The sequence below is a fragment of the Lipophrys pholis genome (assembly GCF_963383615.2).
Source record: "Lipophrys pholis genome assembly, chromosome: 23".
NCBI classification, from domain to species: Eukaryota; Metazoa; Chordata; class Actinopteri; order Blenniiformes; family Blenniidae; genus Lipophrys; species Lipophrys pholis.
In genome coordinates this window covers 7,106,036-7,123,776 of record NC_137645.1, presented here as the reverse complement: position 1 = coordinate 7,123,776, position 17,741 = coordinate 7,106,036, and the positions used below count along the sequence as shown (strand labels likewise).

Genomic DNA, 17,741 nt, shown 5'->3' with positions numbered 1-17,741 from the left:
AATTTGTGGCCACAAAATATTAATTTCTGGCTAATAATAAAAGATTTCTGGCTCATAGTTATTAATTTCTGGCTATGGAATACTAGTTTGAGGCCTAAAATATTAAATAATAAATATTAATTCCCTGCTCACAATAATAATCTTTTTAGACTAATGATTTGTGGAAAACAAATATACCACTTTGCAGCTGATAAATATACAATCGTAATAATCATTAATACATGGCCAACAAATATAATATACATATTAATATATAATATTAATTTGTGGCTTTGAAATACTAGTTTGAGGCCACAAAATATTAAATAATAAATATTAATTTCCTGCTCATAATGATAATTTTTTGAGACTAATAATTTATGAAAACTAAATATTAATTTGTGTGTAATAATTAGGAATTCGTGGCCAATAAATATTAATTCGTAGCCATCAAATACGGATTTGTGTCTAAGAAATATACATTTCTAGCAAATAATTATTCATATGTGGCTCTGAAATACCAGTTTGAGGCCACAAAATATTAAATAATGAATCAGAATAAAACTTCCTGCAAATACTACTATTCATTTTTGGAAACTAAATATTAAATTGTGGCTATAAATAGTATTTTGTGGCGACTAAATCATTTAAGCTCATGAAATATTACTTTGTGGACACAATTTACAGTTTAATTCCAGATGTTTAGGGCGTCGTAGATTCGATAACACTTCATGCATGATGTCGGCGGAACGTAACCGAGATTTAGTCGGAAACTATAACGAATAAATTAGAGAAAAGCGGCACGGGTCAGGTGACGCGGTCGCTCCTCCTCCTCTTCCTCCGGCGGCGGCGGCGGTGAGGCGTCGTCGTCATAGTCTCAGAGCGGCCCTGCGGACGGAGAGTCGCACGTCACGCCGGTTTTGAAGCGGGGGATCGTCGCCACGGCGACGGAAGAAACTCACCCGAGATGTATTTGGCTCCGATCAGCATCAGCATGCTGCCTATGATGTAGAAACCCAGCGGGACGCTGCTGAAGATGCTCGGTTCACCTGGAAGACACGGGAAAAAAACACATAAATTCTGATTTATGAACCACAAATGTATATTTCATGGACACAAATGAATAATTTTAGCCACAACGGCATATCTATGAGCCACAAATGAATACTTTGTGGCCAAAAATATATATTTCATGGCCACAGATGAATATTTAATCGCCATAAATGAATATTTATGAGACACAAATCAACATTTCATGGCGACAAATGAATGTTTGGGGTTCTAATATGTAAAGAGGATGATTTGAGTACCGTTTCCGTTACAAAGCGGCTCGGTGGTCTCCCAGTTCATGGACCTCTGGACCGCCTTCTTCCAGCGGGCGTAGCGAAACTCGCTCTCTGCAGCACAACACAACAGCTGCTATCAAACACACGGGTGTGTGTGTGTGTGTGTGTGTGTGTGTGTGTGTGTGTGTGTGTGTGTGTGTGTGTGTGTGTGTGTGTGTGTGTGTGTGTGCATACCTTCAGGGTTGATCTGAGGCTCGAACTTCTCCGAGGTGACTTCACTCAGGTCCTCAGGACTCAGACTCCACACGCTCACTCCCTCTGCTGCGCCGGCCGCCATGGCGGCTCCCAGAGCCGTGGTCTCCGGCATGGACGGCTTCACTGGGGGAAAAGTTTTAAAACTTTTCAAACAGCTACATGAACTAACTATGTCTCCAACTCTGTCCCCATGGAAACGGGGAAAAACACAACATTTCAAAAACGCTCCTACGAGGTGAAAACGCAACTTTGTGAAAGCGCTCCGACGCCGTTTCTCTAGAAACAGGGAAAACGCAATTTTTGAAAACTCCCACTCTGTCTACGTGGAAATGGGGAAAATTCAACTTTTTATAAACCCTCCGACTCTGGCAACGGGGAAAAATGGAACTTATCAAAAGTGCTACAGACGGCATCTGCATGGAAACGGTAGAAAACTCAACTTTTTGAAAACTCTCCCACTTTGTCTCGTGCAAACAGGAGAAAATGCAACTTTTTGAGAAAACAGTCTCAATGAAAATGGGGGGATAGCAAAACTTTTCGAAAACAGTCCGATTCAATCTCTATGGAAATGGGGAAAAATGCAACATTTCAAAAGTGCTCACAACTGCATCTACATGTGAAAAAAAATCCCACGCCGTCTCCGTGGAAAAGGGGGAATACGCAACTTTTTAAAAAACAATCAAGACTCTGTCTACCTGGAAATGGTGGACAAAGCAACTTTTCAAAAATTCTCCCGACTCCGTTGCCATGAAAACGTGACTTTTCGAAAACGCTCAGACACAATCTTGGGAGCGGGATTATCGCCGCCACGTCTTACCGACGGGGATGCAGAGGATGTCGGCCTGCAGCTGCATCAGCAGCTTGTTGGACGTCATCCCGCCGTCCACCTGCAGCTGGGTCAGCGGGATCCCGCTGTCCTGATTCATGGCGTCCAGAATCTGCAGCGGAGGATAAAAGAATCACACCTCACGCCGTCGCCTCGCGCTGGGGAACAACCCTGAACACGCACCTCTCGAGTCTGGAAACAAACCGCCTCCAGAGCAGCAAACGCCAGGTGGTTTTTATTGGTGAACTGCGTCAAGCCGCAGATGATCCTGTAACGCGAAGCAGACAGAAGTGAGTCCGAGTCCTGCGGAGGTTGTTGGCGGGAGCAGGGAGGAAGATGTCGTACCCTCGGGCGCTGGGCTCCCAGTACGGCGCGTACAGACCGGAGAACGCGGGGACGAAGTAGCAGCCGTACGACGTCCCGACGGTGGCAGCACACTTCTCTGCACGGCGAAACGTGTCATTACCACACAGATATTTACAGAAGGATAGTTCTTAGGGACGCACCGATACCAATTTGTTAAGGACGAGTACGGACCTTTAGCTACTTGATGATACTGAGTACCAATACGAGTATGAACCTTTAGCTACTTGCCGATGCCAAGTACCGATACGAGTACTTGACAAATGCCATTCAGCCGAATCTATACTCCATAAACAAACGATTTGTGAAGGTAAAGCTTTGCCGTAACTCTTTTTAGCATGTAGCATTACTGGTGTGAGCCCTGAAACTCTTTAGCATGTAGCATGTAGCATTACTGGTGTGAGCCCTGAAACTCTTTAGCATGTAGCATGTAGCATTACTGGTGTGTGAGTCTGAAACTCTTTAGCATGTAGCATGTAGCATTACTGGTGTGTGAGTCTGAAACTCTTTAGCATGTAGCATGTAGCATTACTGGTGTGTGAGTCTGAAACTCTTTAGCATGTAGCATGTAGCATTACTGGTGTGAGCTCTGAAACTCTTTAGCATGTAGCATGTAGCATTACTGGTGTGTGAGTCTGAAACTCTTTAGCATGTAGCATGTAGCATTACTGGTATGTGTGAGCCCTGAAACTCTTTAGTATGTAGCATGTAGCATTACTGGTGTGTGAGCCTGAAACTCTTTAGCATGTAGCATTACTGGTGTACGTGAGCCCTGAAACTCTTTAGCATTTAGCATTACTGGTGTGTGTGAGCCCTGAAACTCTTTAGCATGTAGCATTACTGGTGTGTGAGCCCTGAAACTCTTTAGCATGTAGCATTACTGGTGTGTGAGCCCTGAAACTCTTTAGCATTTAGCATTACTGGTGTGTGTGAGCCCTGAAACTCTTTAGCATGTAGCATTACTGGTGTGTGAGCCCTAAAACTATTTAGCATGTAGCATCGCAAGTGTGTGTGTGTGTGTGTGTGTGTGTGTGTGCATGTAGCATGTAGCATTACTGGTGTTTGTGTCCTGAAACTTTTTAGCATCTAGCACGTAGCGGAGTAAAATCCTCCTGGAGCCACTGAGCAGCTAAACTAATGAGCGACATCGGGCTAACTCTGCTGGGACGAGTACAAGTACTCCGTGCAGTACCAGACCGGATACCCGACACGGCCATCGCTGCCGGTGCGTCCCTAATAATTGTCTTCCAGGGACAAGAACAAACCGAGCTCTTCAGATGAACCGATGATGCCCAGATTGTCCTGCAGCCAGCGCACCACAGCTCCGGCGATGGCCACCGAGCCCTGGAGAGACCAGGAGAACCCTGAGAACGGCTCGTTCCACAAAAATCAAACAAGTTTATGCATTTAGGAAAAGTGTAATACCTCCAGAGCGTAGCATGCAGGTTTGTCCCGGCCCAGCTTGTACGCCACGGTGGTGAGGAGGCCGTGGTCCGACATCACCGGCTGGAAGATCATGAAGAGTCGGCCCCGTTTAGACCACAGCGTTCCAAGTGCAAACATCGTTTTTGTGTTTTCATTTCAAAAAAACTTTGTGAAAACGATGTCCGCCTATGCAGCGTTTTCCACTGTTACCATGAGGACAGTCGGAACATTTTCAGAACGTTGCATTTCTCTCCGTATCCGTGGAGACAGAATGAGAGCATCCTCAAAGAGTTGTGTTTTCTTTCGTTTCCACGGAAACAAAGTTACGTTTCCCCCCGTTTTATAAGTCTAAGCATCTTTCTAAAAGTTTTACCCCGCGTTTCCAAGGAGATGCGACCAGAGAAAAATTCAAAAAATTTCCACCTTGGAGATGTTCTCTAAAAGTTGCGCTTTCAACGACGCCGAGCTCCGTCGTCATGGAAACCGACGCTTAAAACGCTGCGAAAATGTTGCATTTTCACTCGAAAATTTTGCATTTTCACTCGAAATTGTCGCGTAAACGAGCCGCTATGAGAAAACATCAGGCGATCCTTCAGATTACAGTTTACGAAACAAGTTTTCAGTAGGGTACCTTTGCTCCGGTGTTTCTGAGGAGAAAGCAGCCGGTCCCGTACCTGAAACACAAGAGAAATATCAAAACACGCCCCCCGCGTTCATCGCACATTCACATGAAATCATTTTAAAAAAAACGCCACTCACGTGTTTTTAGCCTGCCCGTCCTGGAAACACATCTGTCCCACAAGTGCCGCCGACTGGTCTCCGAGACACTGTTTGACGCGAAGGCGCAGATTTCAGGGGAGAAAGTTTCGGGGAGAAATCGGTGGGAACAAATCGGGAAGTCGGATGAACTTACCCCGGAAATGGGAATACCCGAGAGCGCTCCGGATTTCTGCCACGGTGAACAAGAAAAAGTGAATGAGTGAGGATTTAGACGTTACCATCATTTTTATTTATTTATTTTTGGTCCAAAAATATGCATCAATTGTGTCGCCTTTGTAGTACTTGACAGAAATACAAAGGGAGGATTTGAAGTCTACCACAAGGGGAAAGTGTTTGAGGGAAGCAGAGGGCAAAGGTCAACCTGTCAAAGTAAAATGTCTTCACTCCCACATGTGGCCGTCACCACGGAGCCCCAGACTTCGAGAAGTACAAAAATTCAACCGTGGCCCCGAAACACTGAATTAAGGCGTAATCCGAGGCCACGAAACGTTACAGAAAACATTTCTGGCTACGAAATATTCATTTGAGGCCCAAAAATATTCATTCAGGATGAGAAAATAGTAATTCATCGTCAAGAAATAATAATTTAAGGTCATGAAATACTCATTTGTGACTATGAAATTCAGATTCGTGACTATGAAATACTAAATTGTAGGCAGATTAAATGAGAATTAACCCTCCAGGTCTGGCTGTGAAGAGATTTGGCTGTTGGAGCGACATGCCACCACAGAAGCAGCGAGGGAGCGCCAGTGCATCTCCAGAGGAAAATGCAATGCATGATGGGGGAAAGAAAGAAAACGTCCACAGAGAGGCTGGATGAGGAAAGTAGTCCTACTTACCCGACTAGAACATATTTTCTATCAGTGAGAGAGGAGAGACAACGGCACACAGAGAGAAGCCTGAAGTAACGTTCGGCTCCATGCAGGAAAACAAAACGCAACAAACCTCCTTTATCTTATTAGTCGTTATCTTAGCCACTGTGAACAGTCCCAGCAGACAGCGAGGACATTCAAGGGTTAAAAATAATCGAGAAATTACAACCGGACCCGCAGAAATACGGAGGTTTTCTCACCATGAGGCCGTAGATTTCCGAAGAGCTCCTCACTCTGGGCAGGATCTCCATGGGAATCCCGAAATATCTGAGTTGGAAATCCAGGAAAAGAGTCGATGTTATTTCGGAGGCCTCGCTTATTGTTTTCAGGTGAAGCCGCGTCGCTTTGACGTTTCCGTTTCGGAAAAAGTTTCGTGTTTACACGGAAACTTTCCACCGTTTACATGAAGACGAAGTGTTTTTGTTTTTTTTTAAATGGGCACTTTTACCCGTTTTGAAATCGACGATTCGTTTTTAAATTAAATGCGTTTCCCCCCCATCTTCATGGAAATGGGGCGTTTTCAAAAAGCAAAAAGTTGCTTTTTTCCTCTGTTTCCAAGGAGACAAGAGTTTTCAAAAAGTTGCCTTTTGCCACTTTTCCAAGAAGACAGAGTCAGACAGTTTTCAAAAAGTTGTGATTTCCCCCGTTTCTATGGAGAGCGTTGTCAAAAAGTTGCATTTTAACTGTTTCCACAGAGACATGTTTTCAAAATGTTCTTTTTTTTTCTCTAGTTTCCATGGAAACAGAGTCAGAGCATTGGCAAAAAGTTGATTCCTCCGTTTCCATGGAGATGGCGCGTTCTCAGAAAGTTTATAATAAGTTATAGTTTCCCGTTTCCACGGAGACGAAGCGTTGTCAAAAAGTTACGTTCTCACATTTCCATGGAGACGGAGCACTTTCAAAAAGTTTTCACAAGTTGTGCTTTCCTGCTTCCACAGAGACATAATGTTTTCAAAATGTAGCTTTTTCTCCTTCGTTCCTTTGGAGACGGAATCAGTGCATTTTTAAAAAGTTGTCTTTCCTCCGTTTCCATTTTTAATGAGCTACATTTTTCTGTTTCTACGGAGACGGAGCGCTTTCAAAATGTTGCTATTTTCCCCCCGTTTCCATGGAGATGGAGCATTTTCAAATGGTTTTCAATAAGCTGCGGTTCCCTGTTTAAACGGCGACTGAGCGTTTTCAAAAAGCTTTTAAAAAGTTGCATTTTTCAGTCTTTACGAGCACCGTCGTCGCGTCAACGCGGAGCCGCAAACGTTTTGCGTTTTCACGTGAGAACGTTGCCGTGTGATCGGCGCCTAAATCTGCCCTCCGACGCTGCAGGATGGCCTCACTTGCAGAGCTCCGGGTCCCAGGTGAGGGTGTGGATGTTGAACAGCATGGTGCGGCTGGCGTTGGTCACGTCGGTGCAGTGGACGCCACCGGACTTCCCGCCGGTCAAACACTGCCAGAGAAACCATCGCGGGTTACGCCAAAAAGAAACCCAGAGAGAAGGCGAACGCGTTCAAGGAGGCGCAGGCTCACCCAGATGAGCCAGGAGTCCACGGTGCCGAACATGGCGCGGTGGGACACCACGGCGTCCCGCACCTCGTCCACGTTGTCCATCAGCCAGCGGAGCTTCACGGCGCTGAAGTACGTGCTGATGGGGAGGCCGGTCTTATGCTGCAGGGCATGCGACCGGCAAAATGAACACGAAGAGACGTGAGCGGAGGTGAAGGACAAGGTAACTCAGGCAGGAAAGACAATGAAGCTGGTGTCCAATTACACTCTGCTGGACAGCAACTGACCTTCAGGTGGTTCTTGTTCCTCCCGGGAGTTTTATTAATGAGCCGTTCCACCGTGGACTGAGTCCGCAGGTCCAACCACACTGGAGACAAACAAGTTTCAGTTTCTTCGTCGCTCGTTAATAAGGTGAGGTAACGACGGGACGACGTACCGATTGCGTTGTAGAGCGGCTCCCCGGTCTCTTTGTCCCAGACGAGGGTCGTCTCTCGTTGGTTGGTCACGCCGATGGCTGACGACACATTAAAGATCTGAATCGGAAACTTTTTGGCGAGTTTTTTGGCGTCACAGGATCAACAGATACCTTTAATGTTGGAGATGTCGATGTTCAGCTGAGTCAGTTTTTCACACGTCCGCTCCATACACTCGTAGACAGACTGCAGGATCTCCCGGGGATCCTCCTCCACCCATCTGGAGATCAGAAAAAAAAAAAAGAAAAAAGTTTTCTGAGACACTTATTTTCAAAAGTTTGATTTTCTACTGAGAAATAGCATTTTCCAAAAGTTGCGTTTTCTCCCCGTTTCCCGGGAGATGGAGTTGAAATGTTTTTGAAACAAGTTGCAATTTCCTGTGGGGTTTTTTTTGCGAGTCAAAGTGTTGTCAAAAATGTGCATTTTGTTGCCTGTTTCCACAGGAACGGACATGGAACATTTTCAAAAAGTTGCATTTTTCCTCCACTTTTCCACGGCGAGAGAGTTTCCCCCATTTCAACGGAAACAGAGCATTTTCAAAAAGTAGTGGGTTCCCCCCCCCCCGAGAGCATTTTCAAAAAGTTGCGTTTTACCCCTTTTCCATGAAAATGGAGAATTTTCAACCCCCTCGTTGAGAAAAGAACCAAAGTTTAACACTCACCCTTCTTTGGGGAAGCTCTGTTTGATTTCCACCTGATGATGGCTCAGCAGCTCTGCTGTTTTAGAGTTAAACACCTTACAAAAATCACAAGACAACATGAGATTATTACTTGAATCTGGGTTTTCCCTTCACAGAAAAGCTTCCTCGGGTTGTTTACACCCATTATTTTGCAGTATGGATCATTATAATACAGAATTTGGGAAATAAATATGCAATGTTTGGAGTATTTGACATTATTTTTCACATATGATTCATTCTCAGAGCTTAGACTAAATATCGGATGGATTACTAATCCCAAAGAGGCATTAAATAAATTAAAGGATATGTAATATCCCTGGAGTACAATCTCGTCCAGATCCCGGTTCTCCTCACCAGGAACCGAGTGGAGCTGGTTCCCTGGTCGATGGCAGCCACCAGCGGGCCCAGCATGATCCGGTGTGAGGACGCGGCCATGGCGCCGTTCATGGGCAGCCCCCGGAGTGTCGGGCCTGGACAGGAGAGCCCAGAATTAGAACCGGCAAAGAACCGGGTCGGGATCGACCGGAGGTTTCAGCAAAGTCGTGCAGACGGACCGTCGCGCACCGATGACGTCGAGGTGACGTAAATGACGGTGATTTTTCAAGGAGCGCTTATTTCCAGAATCAAATCTAGTATGCAAAAGTATTCATCATACTTTATCATTTCAATAGACAGACTGTGAAAAAAACATTTAAATTAATATATTGGGTTTGTTGAACGTTGATGAGAAAAAGATACGTTCCCATACCGGGAGTCGAACCCGGGCCGCCTGGGTGAAAACCAGGAATCCTAACCGCTAGACCATATGGGAGGCTGTTTCGACGAATAGACACAATGCTACTTCATAGTAACTAGATCCGGTGAACACGGGGTTAAGGGGAAGGTCTGCTCTCTCCTGAGTGCACTCCTCGTTAGTTAATGTAATATTCATGAACACATTGACATTTAGCAAATAAAGGCACATTTTTGCATTTTCCCGTCCATACTGAGCTTTTTTTTTATTTTTAGACATCTCAAAACTCACTTAATATGTACGCCATTAAATGCCACCAATAACAACTATATTGAAGACTTATATAATGTAACAACACATACATTCTCAGTGGCATAGCCATACGTATGTGACATTATTACACGTCTTTGTATTTTGAGCAATTTAAACAATATTTGTACATTCCGCAGCGAAACATCATTCAATTTAGTCCATCAGATTTCCTTAAGTTTTTATTAATTTGCATGATTTATTGTTTTGTTGCGTTATTTGTTATATCATTATATTACTTGTGTCATAGCGTCAGTGGACGGCGACTGTTGCTGACGTCATCAGTGCTGGACCGTGTTGTGGTTCTTGAAATGAGGGGAAACTTATCTCTTCAGATTTGATTTTATGTTAAAATCTTCTCAGTTTTTGGACTCCAAACACCCAAAATGTAAGTTATGACACATCCTCGTAGGTCCTTATTCTCATGTTTCGTAACACAAGCGCTCCATTTTGCGGTCAATCCGTGAGTTAGCCACTTTAGCTTAGCATGCTGGAGGTAATCTTTGATTGTTTTGTGTATTTTTCAGGGCAGATTATTGGAAATCTCAACCCAGGAAGTTCTGCCAGTACTGTAAGTGCTGGATCGCGGACAACAAGCCTGTGAGTGGAGTCAGAAGTAAGAAAATGTCTTTATAAAAAGCGAAGAAAATAATGTCAATGTTAACTTTGCAGAGCATCGAGTTTCATGAAAGAGGGAAAAATCACAAGGAGAATGTGGCTGCAAAGATCTCAGAGGTAAATTACAACTGCATCCAAACTCACAGACATATTCAGTAGATATTAACACTTTAAAAAACCTGCCTGGCTTGGCATCATTCCCTGAGAATGATGCTGGCAGCAGAGATAAGCTCCAGCATGAACACCCAGCATGGAGAGCTGTACTCTTATTGGTCATGTCTTCATATCTCCCTCTCTACAGATTAAAAAGAAGAGCGTCGACAAAGCAAAGCAGGAGAAACGCATGTGTAAACAGTTCGCAGCAATGGAAGAGGCGGCCATGAAGGCGTACGAGGAAGATCTGAAGAGGATGGAGAGGGAATCGCAAGGTAATGAGTCTACTTAAGTGAGAAACCTGAAACCTTAAAGTGACTTTAAATGAGCTGTTTTGTGTGCGTCAGGATTGAGTTCTCCAGCTGCAGCTTCAGCGCCGGCTTCAGCGCCGGCTTCTTGGCCGGCTCCTTCACCGGGTCCTTCACCGGCGCCGCCACAACCTCGTGCAAATCCTCAGCCCAAGAAACAGAAAAAAAAACAAGAGAAAGGGCGTATGAAGCCCCGACAGCAATCGGAGACGCAGGTTTGGGTGGAAGGGGTGTCGGACGAAGGACACGCGTACTACTACAACACGACGACTGGCGGTGAGGAAACCTCAGATCACAAGATTGGAAAAACGACTGGTCTCTGGTCAACTTTACTCGTTTCCCAACAGAATCTCGGTGGGAAAACCCAGAAGGTTTCCAAGGATCTGCTCCGTATGAACAGACAGCGGTTCGTCCCATTTCCACTATTTTGATTATTGCCGATTGGTTTCTTCCACCTGTTGACATTGTTTTTCCTCCTCAGAGCTCTTCGGGCCCTGCTTGGATGGAAGCCGTCAGTCCTGATGGCTACACCTATTACTACAACACAGAAACTGGAGGTGGAGGATCATTTTATAGTTGATTTGAACGGATTAATCTGAACCTATTTAATCAAAACCATATCGTTCTGACCTCTCAGAGTCCAACTGGGAAAAGCCGACTGACTTAATTTCTAGTGAGGCATCTGGGGAGGAGCCTGCGGCTCCCGGGGCGCCTTCAGAAGTAAAAGAAAGCTCTGACCCGGCCCCGGATACCCAGGAGGTCCCTGATCAGTCGAATACCCCCCAAATCAGCTTCAGGGTGAGGAATCCGCCTCTGGAGATTCGTAGAATTTACTCTTCCCACCTGACGGTTCTTCTTTGTTGGCAGAAAAGAAAAGCCGATGCCGAGCCTTCAGGAAAAGAGGAAGAGGAGAAAGATGATGAAGATCTCGCCAGCGCCGATACAACTAAAGAGGATGAGAAAGAAACAAAGGAGGAGGAGGCAGTCGTCCAAAACACAACTGTCGAACCTGAAAAGACGGAGGAGAAGACGCCAGTGGTGAAGATACAAGTGAAAAGGTCTCGGACCGTCAATCCGTACGGAGCCTGGGAGAAGATCAAAGAGGAGAAGGATCCATAGTAAGTACCTGCTGTGTCCACCGGAGGTTCAAGTTGTTTCAAGACTGTTTCAAAAATCATACAATTTCCCCCCCTACAGTGCAAATGTGGACCTCCAGTTGCCCCACGTGGAAGAAAGCGTGCCGAGGGCTCCGATGGCTCTGCCGCCGAAGCCGAAGTTCAAGGAGCGCATCATCACGTCGCTCGGCGACGAAGGCGGACCGGCGTCCTTCAGGAGGAACAAGACGCAGAACGGGAAGTCCAGGAGACTCCGACAAAGGGACGACGACGACGACTGAGGAAAGGCGTCCAAACAGATCCGAGACTTTCATACAAGAAAAAACTAATTTTATAAGATGATTCTGGCTTGTGGAGATGTGACCTTAGGTTTCTTTTCTTTTTTTTGTATATCGTGAATGAGAGATTGTCATTATTAATGTGATCTGAATAAAACTCATTTTGTAAATAAGCTCTTAATTTATCAGTCTGAAGATGAAAACACCATCAGCTGGCACGCGTCACGCAGGGCGGGTCCTTTCAGTGAGTGTGTATGGCGCTGATAGGTGGCCTCACCACACCCTGATGGGAGGGAAGTTATTTTATATAGTCGCTGATTGAAATTCTAGATTTAAAGTTTAAGGCTCGAGCACATTCTATTGCTGCAGGAAGTCTCCAGCTCTGAGAATTGAATGAGGAGAAATGACAAACTGTACAGGTGAGCTTTTATTTGAAAAATAAATACAATTACAGGTTTGTCTGGATTCGTGGCGAGCGTCAGTCTGCAGGTTGTTTGTTGCTCTCGGCCGCCTCCAGTAGCGCTTCCCTCTCCGCGTGCTGGAGGACGTCGCAGATCGTGTCGTCCAGCGGCTCGCCTCCTCTCATGAACTCCTGAACGAAGGTCACAGATAAAGGAAGAACTCAGTGACGTTTCAAGTGAAAATGTTTCGTTTCTGTTCGAGGAAAGTTTAGCGTTTCCGCTGCAACCTTCTGAAGATGAAGCCCGTTTCCATGGAAATGGCTGAAAAATGCCGAAATCTGACCCCTGACCTTGATATCCCGAGTGCTGTATCCGGTCCGATGGTCGGTGACCCGGTCCTGACTGAAGTTGTAGGTACGAATCCTCTCCGACTGAGAGCGAGTCCCCACCTGTAACCGTGGCAACGACGACGGCCCATGAAGACAACGGACTCCAGACGCCGAGAGACAGACATTTCCGGGCTTCACTCACCTGCTGCTTCCGCGCCGTGTGCCTCTGCGCCGTCTCTTTACCCATCATGCTCTGGTACAGCCTGGCCCTCAGCATGCGCATGGCGGTGTCTCTGTTCTGTAGCTGGGAGCGAGTCTGCTGACACTCGGCACTGATTCCTGAGGGTTAGAATGACGGCAATGGAAGAGAACTACTTTCTGACAACCCCCCGAGGAGCGGTTTGAAGGCTGTACCTGTCGGGAGATGAACGACGCGCACCGCGCTGTCCGTGGTGTTGACGCTTTGGCCGCCGGCCCCTCGGGATCGGAATGTGTCGACGCGGAGTTCCTTCGGATCGATGTGGACGTCAAGCTGAGGACGGACAAGCGGAAGCCTCAAGACCCACGAACCTCCACTTCCAAATGACACGCGGAGAGAGCGGAGCGCCGCGTCGCGTACCTCCACGGGCTGAGGCAGGACGATGACCGTCATGGTTCCCGTGTGGATGCGCTGCATCCTGGAGGAGAGGCCCACCTCGGGGATCCTCTGCACGCGGTGCGTCCCGCCCTCGTGCTTCAGGTGCCGGTACACGTTCTCCCCGGCGACTCTGACCGCCGCGTGGTGCAAACCACCTGAGAGGCCAAGTATTTCCCAACGTTTCCACAGGCTTTGTGATGGAATAAACCGAGGGTGTGAGTGGAGCCTCTCCCCCCCCGTGTCACCTGAAACAATAGTGTCTTACCAAACTCTGCAGGGGTGTAGTTCAGCACGTCAAAGTCCCAGTTCCTGTAGAGGGCGTAACCCTGATACATGTCGAACATTTCTCTGGTGAACTGCTGACAGATGTCTCCTGTGAACCACACCAAGAGGAAATCCTTCATCTCTTCATTTGAAGTTGAAGAAACACAGTGATTGCCGTATTTCCCGGACTATTAGTCGCACTTTTTGTTCATAGTTTGGCTGGTCCTGCGACTTATACTCAGGAGTGACTTACATGTGGGAAATATAGAAACACAGCTGGTATTATGGTGAGCACACCGCTTCAAGCTCTTTTCCACTGAGATGATCGAGCGTGCGCAGACGCCGCAACGACCGGCATAGCTATCAATCAGCTGGTTAAAAGACCGAATAACTTCAAATGTCTGTTCTTGGTCGAGGATTTTGTGAAATTAAAGTCCAAATAAATGCGACTTATAGTCCAGTGCAAAATATGTTTTTCTTCCTCTTCATGGTGTTTTTTTTTTTAATACTCAGGAGGGACTTTGGGTCTGAAGAATACAGTACTAATGAACACAGAATCACAAACATCCCACCTCCTGTCGTTCGTCCCGACACCACCTCCAGCATCACGTTACTTACGTCAAGCGGATCACTGGGTACGAGAACTTTGATCAACTGTGGATAAAGGAGAACGGCATGGGAGCAAACATAACACATGACCTTGTGCACTTAGTTTGTTGGTTGGCGTTTTTCTTTTTACAACATCCCTTTGACATGCATTGATGTTCTTCCGTCTTTGTCAGAAACATCATCTGGCGGTGGTGCGTGACTTTTCCAAGCCATGTCAAAGGTATGTTGTATGTTGCAGAATGCTTGACACGTGACCTGCAAGCACAAAGATCTGAGCACGACTTCCTACCTCTTCCCTCAATGCCAGGATCTTGCTGGAGATTTGTGCTTCCTCCTCCTTTAATAACTCAGTCAGATCTTCATCTTTGGCGCCTGCAGATGTGAGACGCACCCTGAACACACCGACATATGGATATATAACCACAGGCTGACACATACTCACCATCCAGCAGGGAAACCACCTCCTCCAGGTCCTTCATGGCTCCTTCCATCCTCTCCAGGGCATCAGCTGCAGGCAGCAGCTCGGTGTGTCTCTTCACCATCAGTTTCCTGTCTGTCTCGTTGAGGTGGGGATGCTGCAGCTTCTTGCTGAGCTCTCTGCGCTCCTCCACGAGTTGCTGGAGGTACTGTTGAACGGATTCCTTCTCATACAGCTCGACCCAGTCAGTGTGGAGGAGGCGGACTGGCACCACACACCTCCACAGGTTCACACCGCTGTGTCCCTGAAGTGTCCTCCATCGTAAAGATTCTCGTCCTACACTATAAACCGCACGTTTACAAAAAGAACACAGTCGAAGCAAACGACCTGCAAGCATTTCACTACATGTAAACATCCACAAAGCAAATAAAGCGACGCTAAACTGCGTTATGAAAGTGTTTACATGTGGTGCACGGCCGCTGTTTGCCGGAAGTACTTACAGGAAGTGGGAGCGACAGGAATTCTGGGAAATGTAGTCAAAGCTTATAGCGGTTTTGGATAATAGTTTACGTTTACTTAAAAAAATACAGATTCTTGATTAATTTGAAACAATTAACTGAAGACTAATGTTAATACTGCGCGGAATTTGCGGAAGTAGATATAATAAATAATTAATTAGTATTTTGATAAAAAATTTAATTGGCGTTTTAAGCTTATTAGCTTGAAGCGACTTTAATAATGTCTCATTTCAGTGAAGAAGGTGAGACTATCAAGGTTTATCATATTTTTATCTTGGATCAATGGATTCATTTGATTTCATAGACACACGTGGTTGAATACTTCTACATAGATGTCAATAGAATTAATTATGTGCTTATTAATTTGTGCCAAAATTCGTTATTAGCTTTTTAGCCAATTAGCATAGCATTCAATATCTCATTTCAGTGAAGGTGTGTTTATAAAGGTTTATTTGTAATATTTTATCTATTAATAATATATTAATTATAATTAACAATTTGTTGGGGTAAGTTTGACACAAACAAAGGCTATTTTTCAAAATAGCTTAGATGATAATAAAGATTTAATGTATTAGTATTTCAGATTAAATATAATAATATATATTTTAACAGTATTTTAATAGGCTTATATTCCCTGTATTTCTTTGTGTGTGTTTTCCATGTGTTATCATTTATTTAGTCACTAAATGATTTCAAGTTTTATAAAGTTTTTAATTTATTTGTAATAATTTATGATTTCTTTTTTTTTTTATTAATGTTGCCTCAAATTCAATAAAGACATTTCGAAATACAAACAAAATGCAATTTTAAGGTATGCGATTGCTAAGTAGATTCCCAGTTATCCTTAATATAATTTATATTAAAGACAAAGTAAATGTAGAAGATATATTAAGGATGTTTTTTACTCTTTTGGTCAGGTTTTGAGGAAACTCTTGGACTTTCAGTCCAGACTGAATGTCCCCTGAAAGAGAATCAGAGGACACTCACATCAATTCAGGTTAGTCCTGGATCCCAATCTATTACTGATTCGCTCAAATAATGTCCACATGGAGGTTTTATGACCGTTAAGAACAGTTCAGATGCAAAAATCTGATATTTTTCAGTTACTGTACATAATCACATAGTTTTGTTTTCCTCTCCCAGGCGGCTCTTTGTGACTCTGAGGACGAGCAGAAGCTGAGATGCAGGACGAGGGAAGTCCTCCTGTTGGAGGACGAACTGGAGCTTCTGCAGCAGCAGCATCAAGCCCTCCACGACCGCTACGCGTCCGTCAGCAGAGACGACACGCGACTCCAGGCCGCCATCGCTCAGCAGGAGGACGACGCCCAGGAGGCCCTCACCATGTTCAACACGTACCGCAACAAGATGGAGGCTCACAGGTCGGCGGTCATGTTCACGGCGAGCCAGACGGCGGCCGGCAGGGACCTGCTGGAGAAGAAAGCTCTGGTCCGGACGCTGAAGGAGCAAAGGGAGGAGCTGAGGGAGGATCTGAAGAAACCAAATGGGAACACGGTGCAAACAGCAAAGGTTGACTTCGACTGATAATTGGGTTTTTCCGGAGTCCTGCAGCGTCCGTAAACATCTCATGTTTGTGTTTTGTCCACAGAGAGAGGCTGACGCTCTGAAAGAGGCGATCTCCGTGAAGAGGAGGGTCATCGCCGAGAAGAACAAGCAGCTCCGGGAGGAATTCAGGATTCAGGCCCAAATAAAAAAAGACACGGAGGTATAACAGTCACGATTGGAGCTTTTTTTTAATTCACAATACAGTTATCGTCATATATTTTTCCTAAAATTCCAAAAAGTGCTTTTGTTTGCCCTTGGCGATGTACGTCAGCTGGTTACCTCGGGCGGTTCTGTACTCGAGTAAAAGAAATGTGATAAACCGCCACGGGGGAGGTTTGTGGTTTGACAACGTTTCAAGAGAAAATGGATCGTTTTCCCGCCTTCGTTTCAGAAAAGTTTCACGTTTACACGACGACGTTTCGAAAATGATGCACTGAGCATGTGCAGAAGATCTATTCACTACGGCCCGGCGTTGTGTACACGCCAAGTAGCAGTGTTTCAGAAAAGTTGCGTTCTGCCCCGTGTCCATGGAGTTTTTTTCCATAAACGTTTCCCCCGGAGGATGGATGGGAAGACGTAGGAATGGACGGACCTTCAGTAAAACTCACTCTGTCTCTCCTCAGATCCACAGCAGACGCTACGAGGCCGTCGTTAAGCGACTCCGCTGCCAGCTGAGCAGAGCTCAGGCTGCACACAGGTGACAGCATGAAACCTGACGCGTCGTAACCCTGAGAGGAAGTACGAGATTAAATGTCTCCTAACCATGTCTCTGGCGCAGGAAATTGTCCCACGATGTTTTCCAGATGAGGAGAAAGCTGGCTGAGCTGAAGAAGAGACAGGACAATATTTAAACGGCTCTTATTTCACTTATTGGTAAGAGTCACTATCGAGGTTCATGTTGTTGTTGTTGTTACTGCAGTTGGACACTTGAGGGCAGCAGTGTCCACTAAACGTCCTGATCCAGTCATCTGTTCTGTCACACAGATAATCTCACTGATGTGTTCCTTTAACTGTTTTATCACCAATAAATAATCTGTTTAGAAGTTTTGCTCT

The 17,741-nt window shown here is 45.5% G+C and overlaps 4 protein-coding genes across 7 annotated transcripts; 2 read left to right on the top strand and 2 right to left on the bottom strand.

Moving 5' to 3' along the window:
- Positions 1 to 649: 649 nt before the first annotated feature.
- LOC308127710 (glycerol kinase) lies at positions 650 to 8,915 on the bottom strand. 3 transcript variants are annotated; one of them, XM_080492944.1, is made up of 21 exons: positions 8,790 to 8,915; positions 8,418 to 8,491; positions 7,870 to 7,976; positions 7,720 to 7,797; positions 7,571 to 7,650; positions 7,308 to 7,445; positions 7,118 to 7,227; positions 5,987 to 6,053; positions 5,754 to 5,771; positions 5,048 to 5,083; positions 4,894 to 4,961; positions 4,766 to 4,808; positions 4,135 to 4,215; positions 3,975 to 4,053; positions 2,692 to 2,788; positions 2,530 to 2,614; positions 2,338 to 2,458; positions 1,500 to 1,643; positions 1,290 to 1,376; positions 942 to 1,028; positions 650 to 867 (listed from the first exon to the last, which is right to left on the bottom strand). In XM_080492944.1, the coding sequence occupies exons 1-21, from the start codon at positions 8,880 to 8,882 to the stop codon at positions 857 to 859; spliced, it is 1,704 nt and encodes a 567-aa protein (XP_080349070.1). In that variant the 5' UTR covers positions 8,883 to 8,915; the 3' UTR covers positions 650 to 856. The 3 variants fall into 3 exon arrangements, with proteins under 3 accessions (XP_080349070.1, XP_080349071.1, XP_080349069.1); XM_080492945.1 differs by lacking the exon at positions 5,754 to 5,771; XM_080492943.1 differs by lacking the exon at positions 5,754 to 5,771 and having other exon boundaries at positions 7,571 to 7,797.
- An 816-nt stretch (positions 8,916 to 9,731) lies between these two features.
- On the top strand, positions 9,732 to 12,420 carry wbp4 (WW domain binding protein 4). The gene is made up of 10 exons (XM_080492863.1): positions 9,732 to 9,865; positions 10,005 to 10,077; positions 10,150 to 10,212; positions 10,397 to 10,523; positions 10,596 to 10,832; positions 10,904 to 10,962; positions 11,038 to 11,113; positions 11,194 to 11,354; positions 11,424 to 11,674; positions 11,754 to 12,420. Coding segments are annotated over exons 1-10 (1,248 nt in total). The 5' UTR covers positions 9,732 to 9,863; the 3' UTR covers positions 11,953 to 12,420.
- On the bottom strand, positions 12,306 to 15,117 carry mtrf1 (mitochondrial translational release factor 1). Of its 2 annotated transcripts, XM_080492861.1 has the most exons (9): positions 14,632 to 15,117; positions 14,479 to 14,561; positions 14,153 to 14,234; positions 13,582 to 13,689; positions 13,299 to 13,471; positions 13,094 to 13,211; positions 12,882 to 13,018; positions 12,701 to 12,799; positions 12,306 to 12,541 (listed from the first exon to the last, which is right to left on the bottom strand). In XM_080492861.1, the coding sequence occupies exons 1-9, from the start codon at positions 15,020 to 15,022 to the stop codon at positions 12,428 to 12,430; spliced, it is 1,305 nt and encodes a 434-aa protein (XP_080348987.1). In that variant the 5' UTR covers positions 15,023 to 15,117; the 3' UTR covers positions 12,306 to 12,427. The 2 variants fall into 2 exon arrangements, with proteins under 2 accessions (XP_080348987.1, XP_080348988.1); XM_080492862.1 differs by lacking the exon at positions 13,582 to 13,689 and having other exon boundaries at positions 13,299 to 13,561.
- Positions 15,118 to 16,171: 1,054 nt separating this feature from the next.
- On the top strand, positions 16,172 to 17,539 carry ccdc122 (coiled-coil domain containing 122; the record flags this gene model as incomplete). Its single annotated transcript, XM_080492736.1, has 5 exons — positions 16,172 to 16,177; positions 16,269 to 16,652; positions 16,732 to 16,848; positions 17,312 to 17,385; positions 17,467 to 17,539. 5 exons carry the CDS (start codon positions 16,172 to 16,174, stop codon positions 17,537 to 17,539), a joined length of 654 nt encoding a protein of 217 aa, XP_080348862.1.
- Between the last annotated feature and the right edge of the window lie 202 nt (positions 17,540 to 17,741).

Coding starts and splice junctions, on each gene's coding strand:
- LOC308127710 (XM_080492943.1), bottom strand. CDS start 8,882: ATGAACGGCGCCATGGCCGCGTCCTCACACCGGATCATGCTGGGCCCG. Junction 7,977..8,417: donor CAGAGCTTCCCCAAAGAAGG/GTGAGTGTTAAA, acceptor TCTGATCTCCAG/ATGGGTGGAGGAGGATCCCC. Junction 1,377..1,499: donor GCCTCAGATCAACCCTGAAG/GTATGCACACAC, acceptor GTTGTGCTGCAG/AGAGCGAGTTTCGCTACGCC.
- wbp4 (XM_080492863.1), top strand. Junction 10,213..10,396: donor TGGCTGCAAAGATCTCAGAG/GTAAATTACAAC, acceptor CCCTCTCTACAG/ATTAAAAAGAAGAGCGTCGA. Junction 10,833..10,903: donor CTACAACACGACGACTGGCG/GTGAGGAAACCT, acceptor GTTTCCCAACAG/AATCTCGGTGGGAAAACCCA.
- mtrf1 (XM_080492861.1), bottom strand. CDS start 15,022: ATGTTTACATGTAGTGAAATGCTTGCAGGTCGTTTGCTTCGACTGTGT. Junction 13,212..13,298: donor TCCTGCCTCAGCCCGTGGAG/GTACGCGACGCG, acceptor GTCCGTCCTCAG/CTTGACGTCCACATCGATCC. Junction 12,800..12,881: donor ACACGGCGCGGAAGCAGCAG/GTGAGTGAAGCC, acceptor CCACGGTTACAG/GTGGGGACTCGCTCTCAGTC.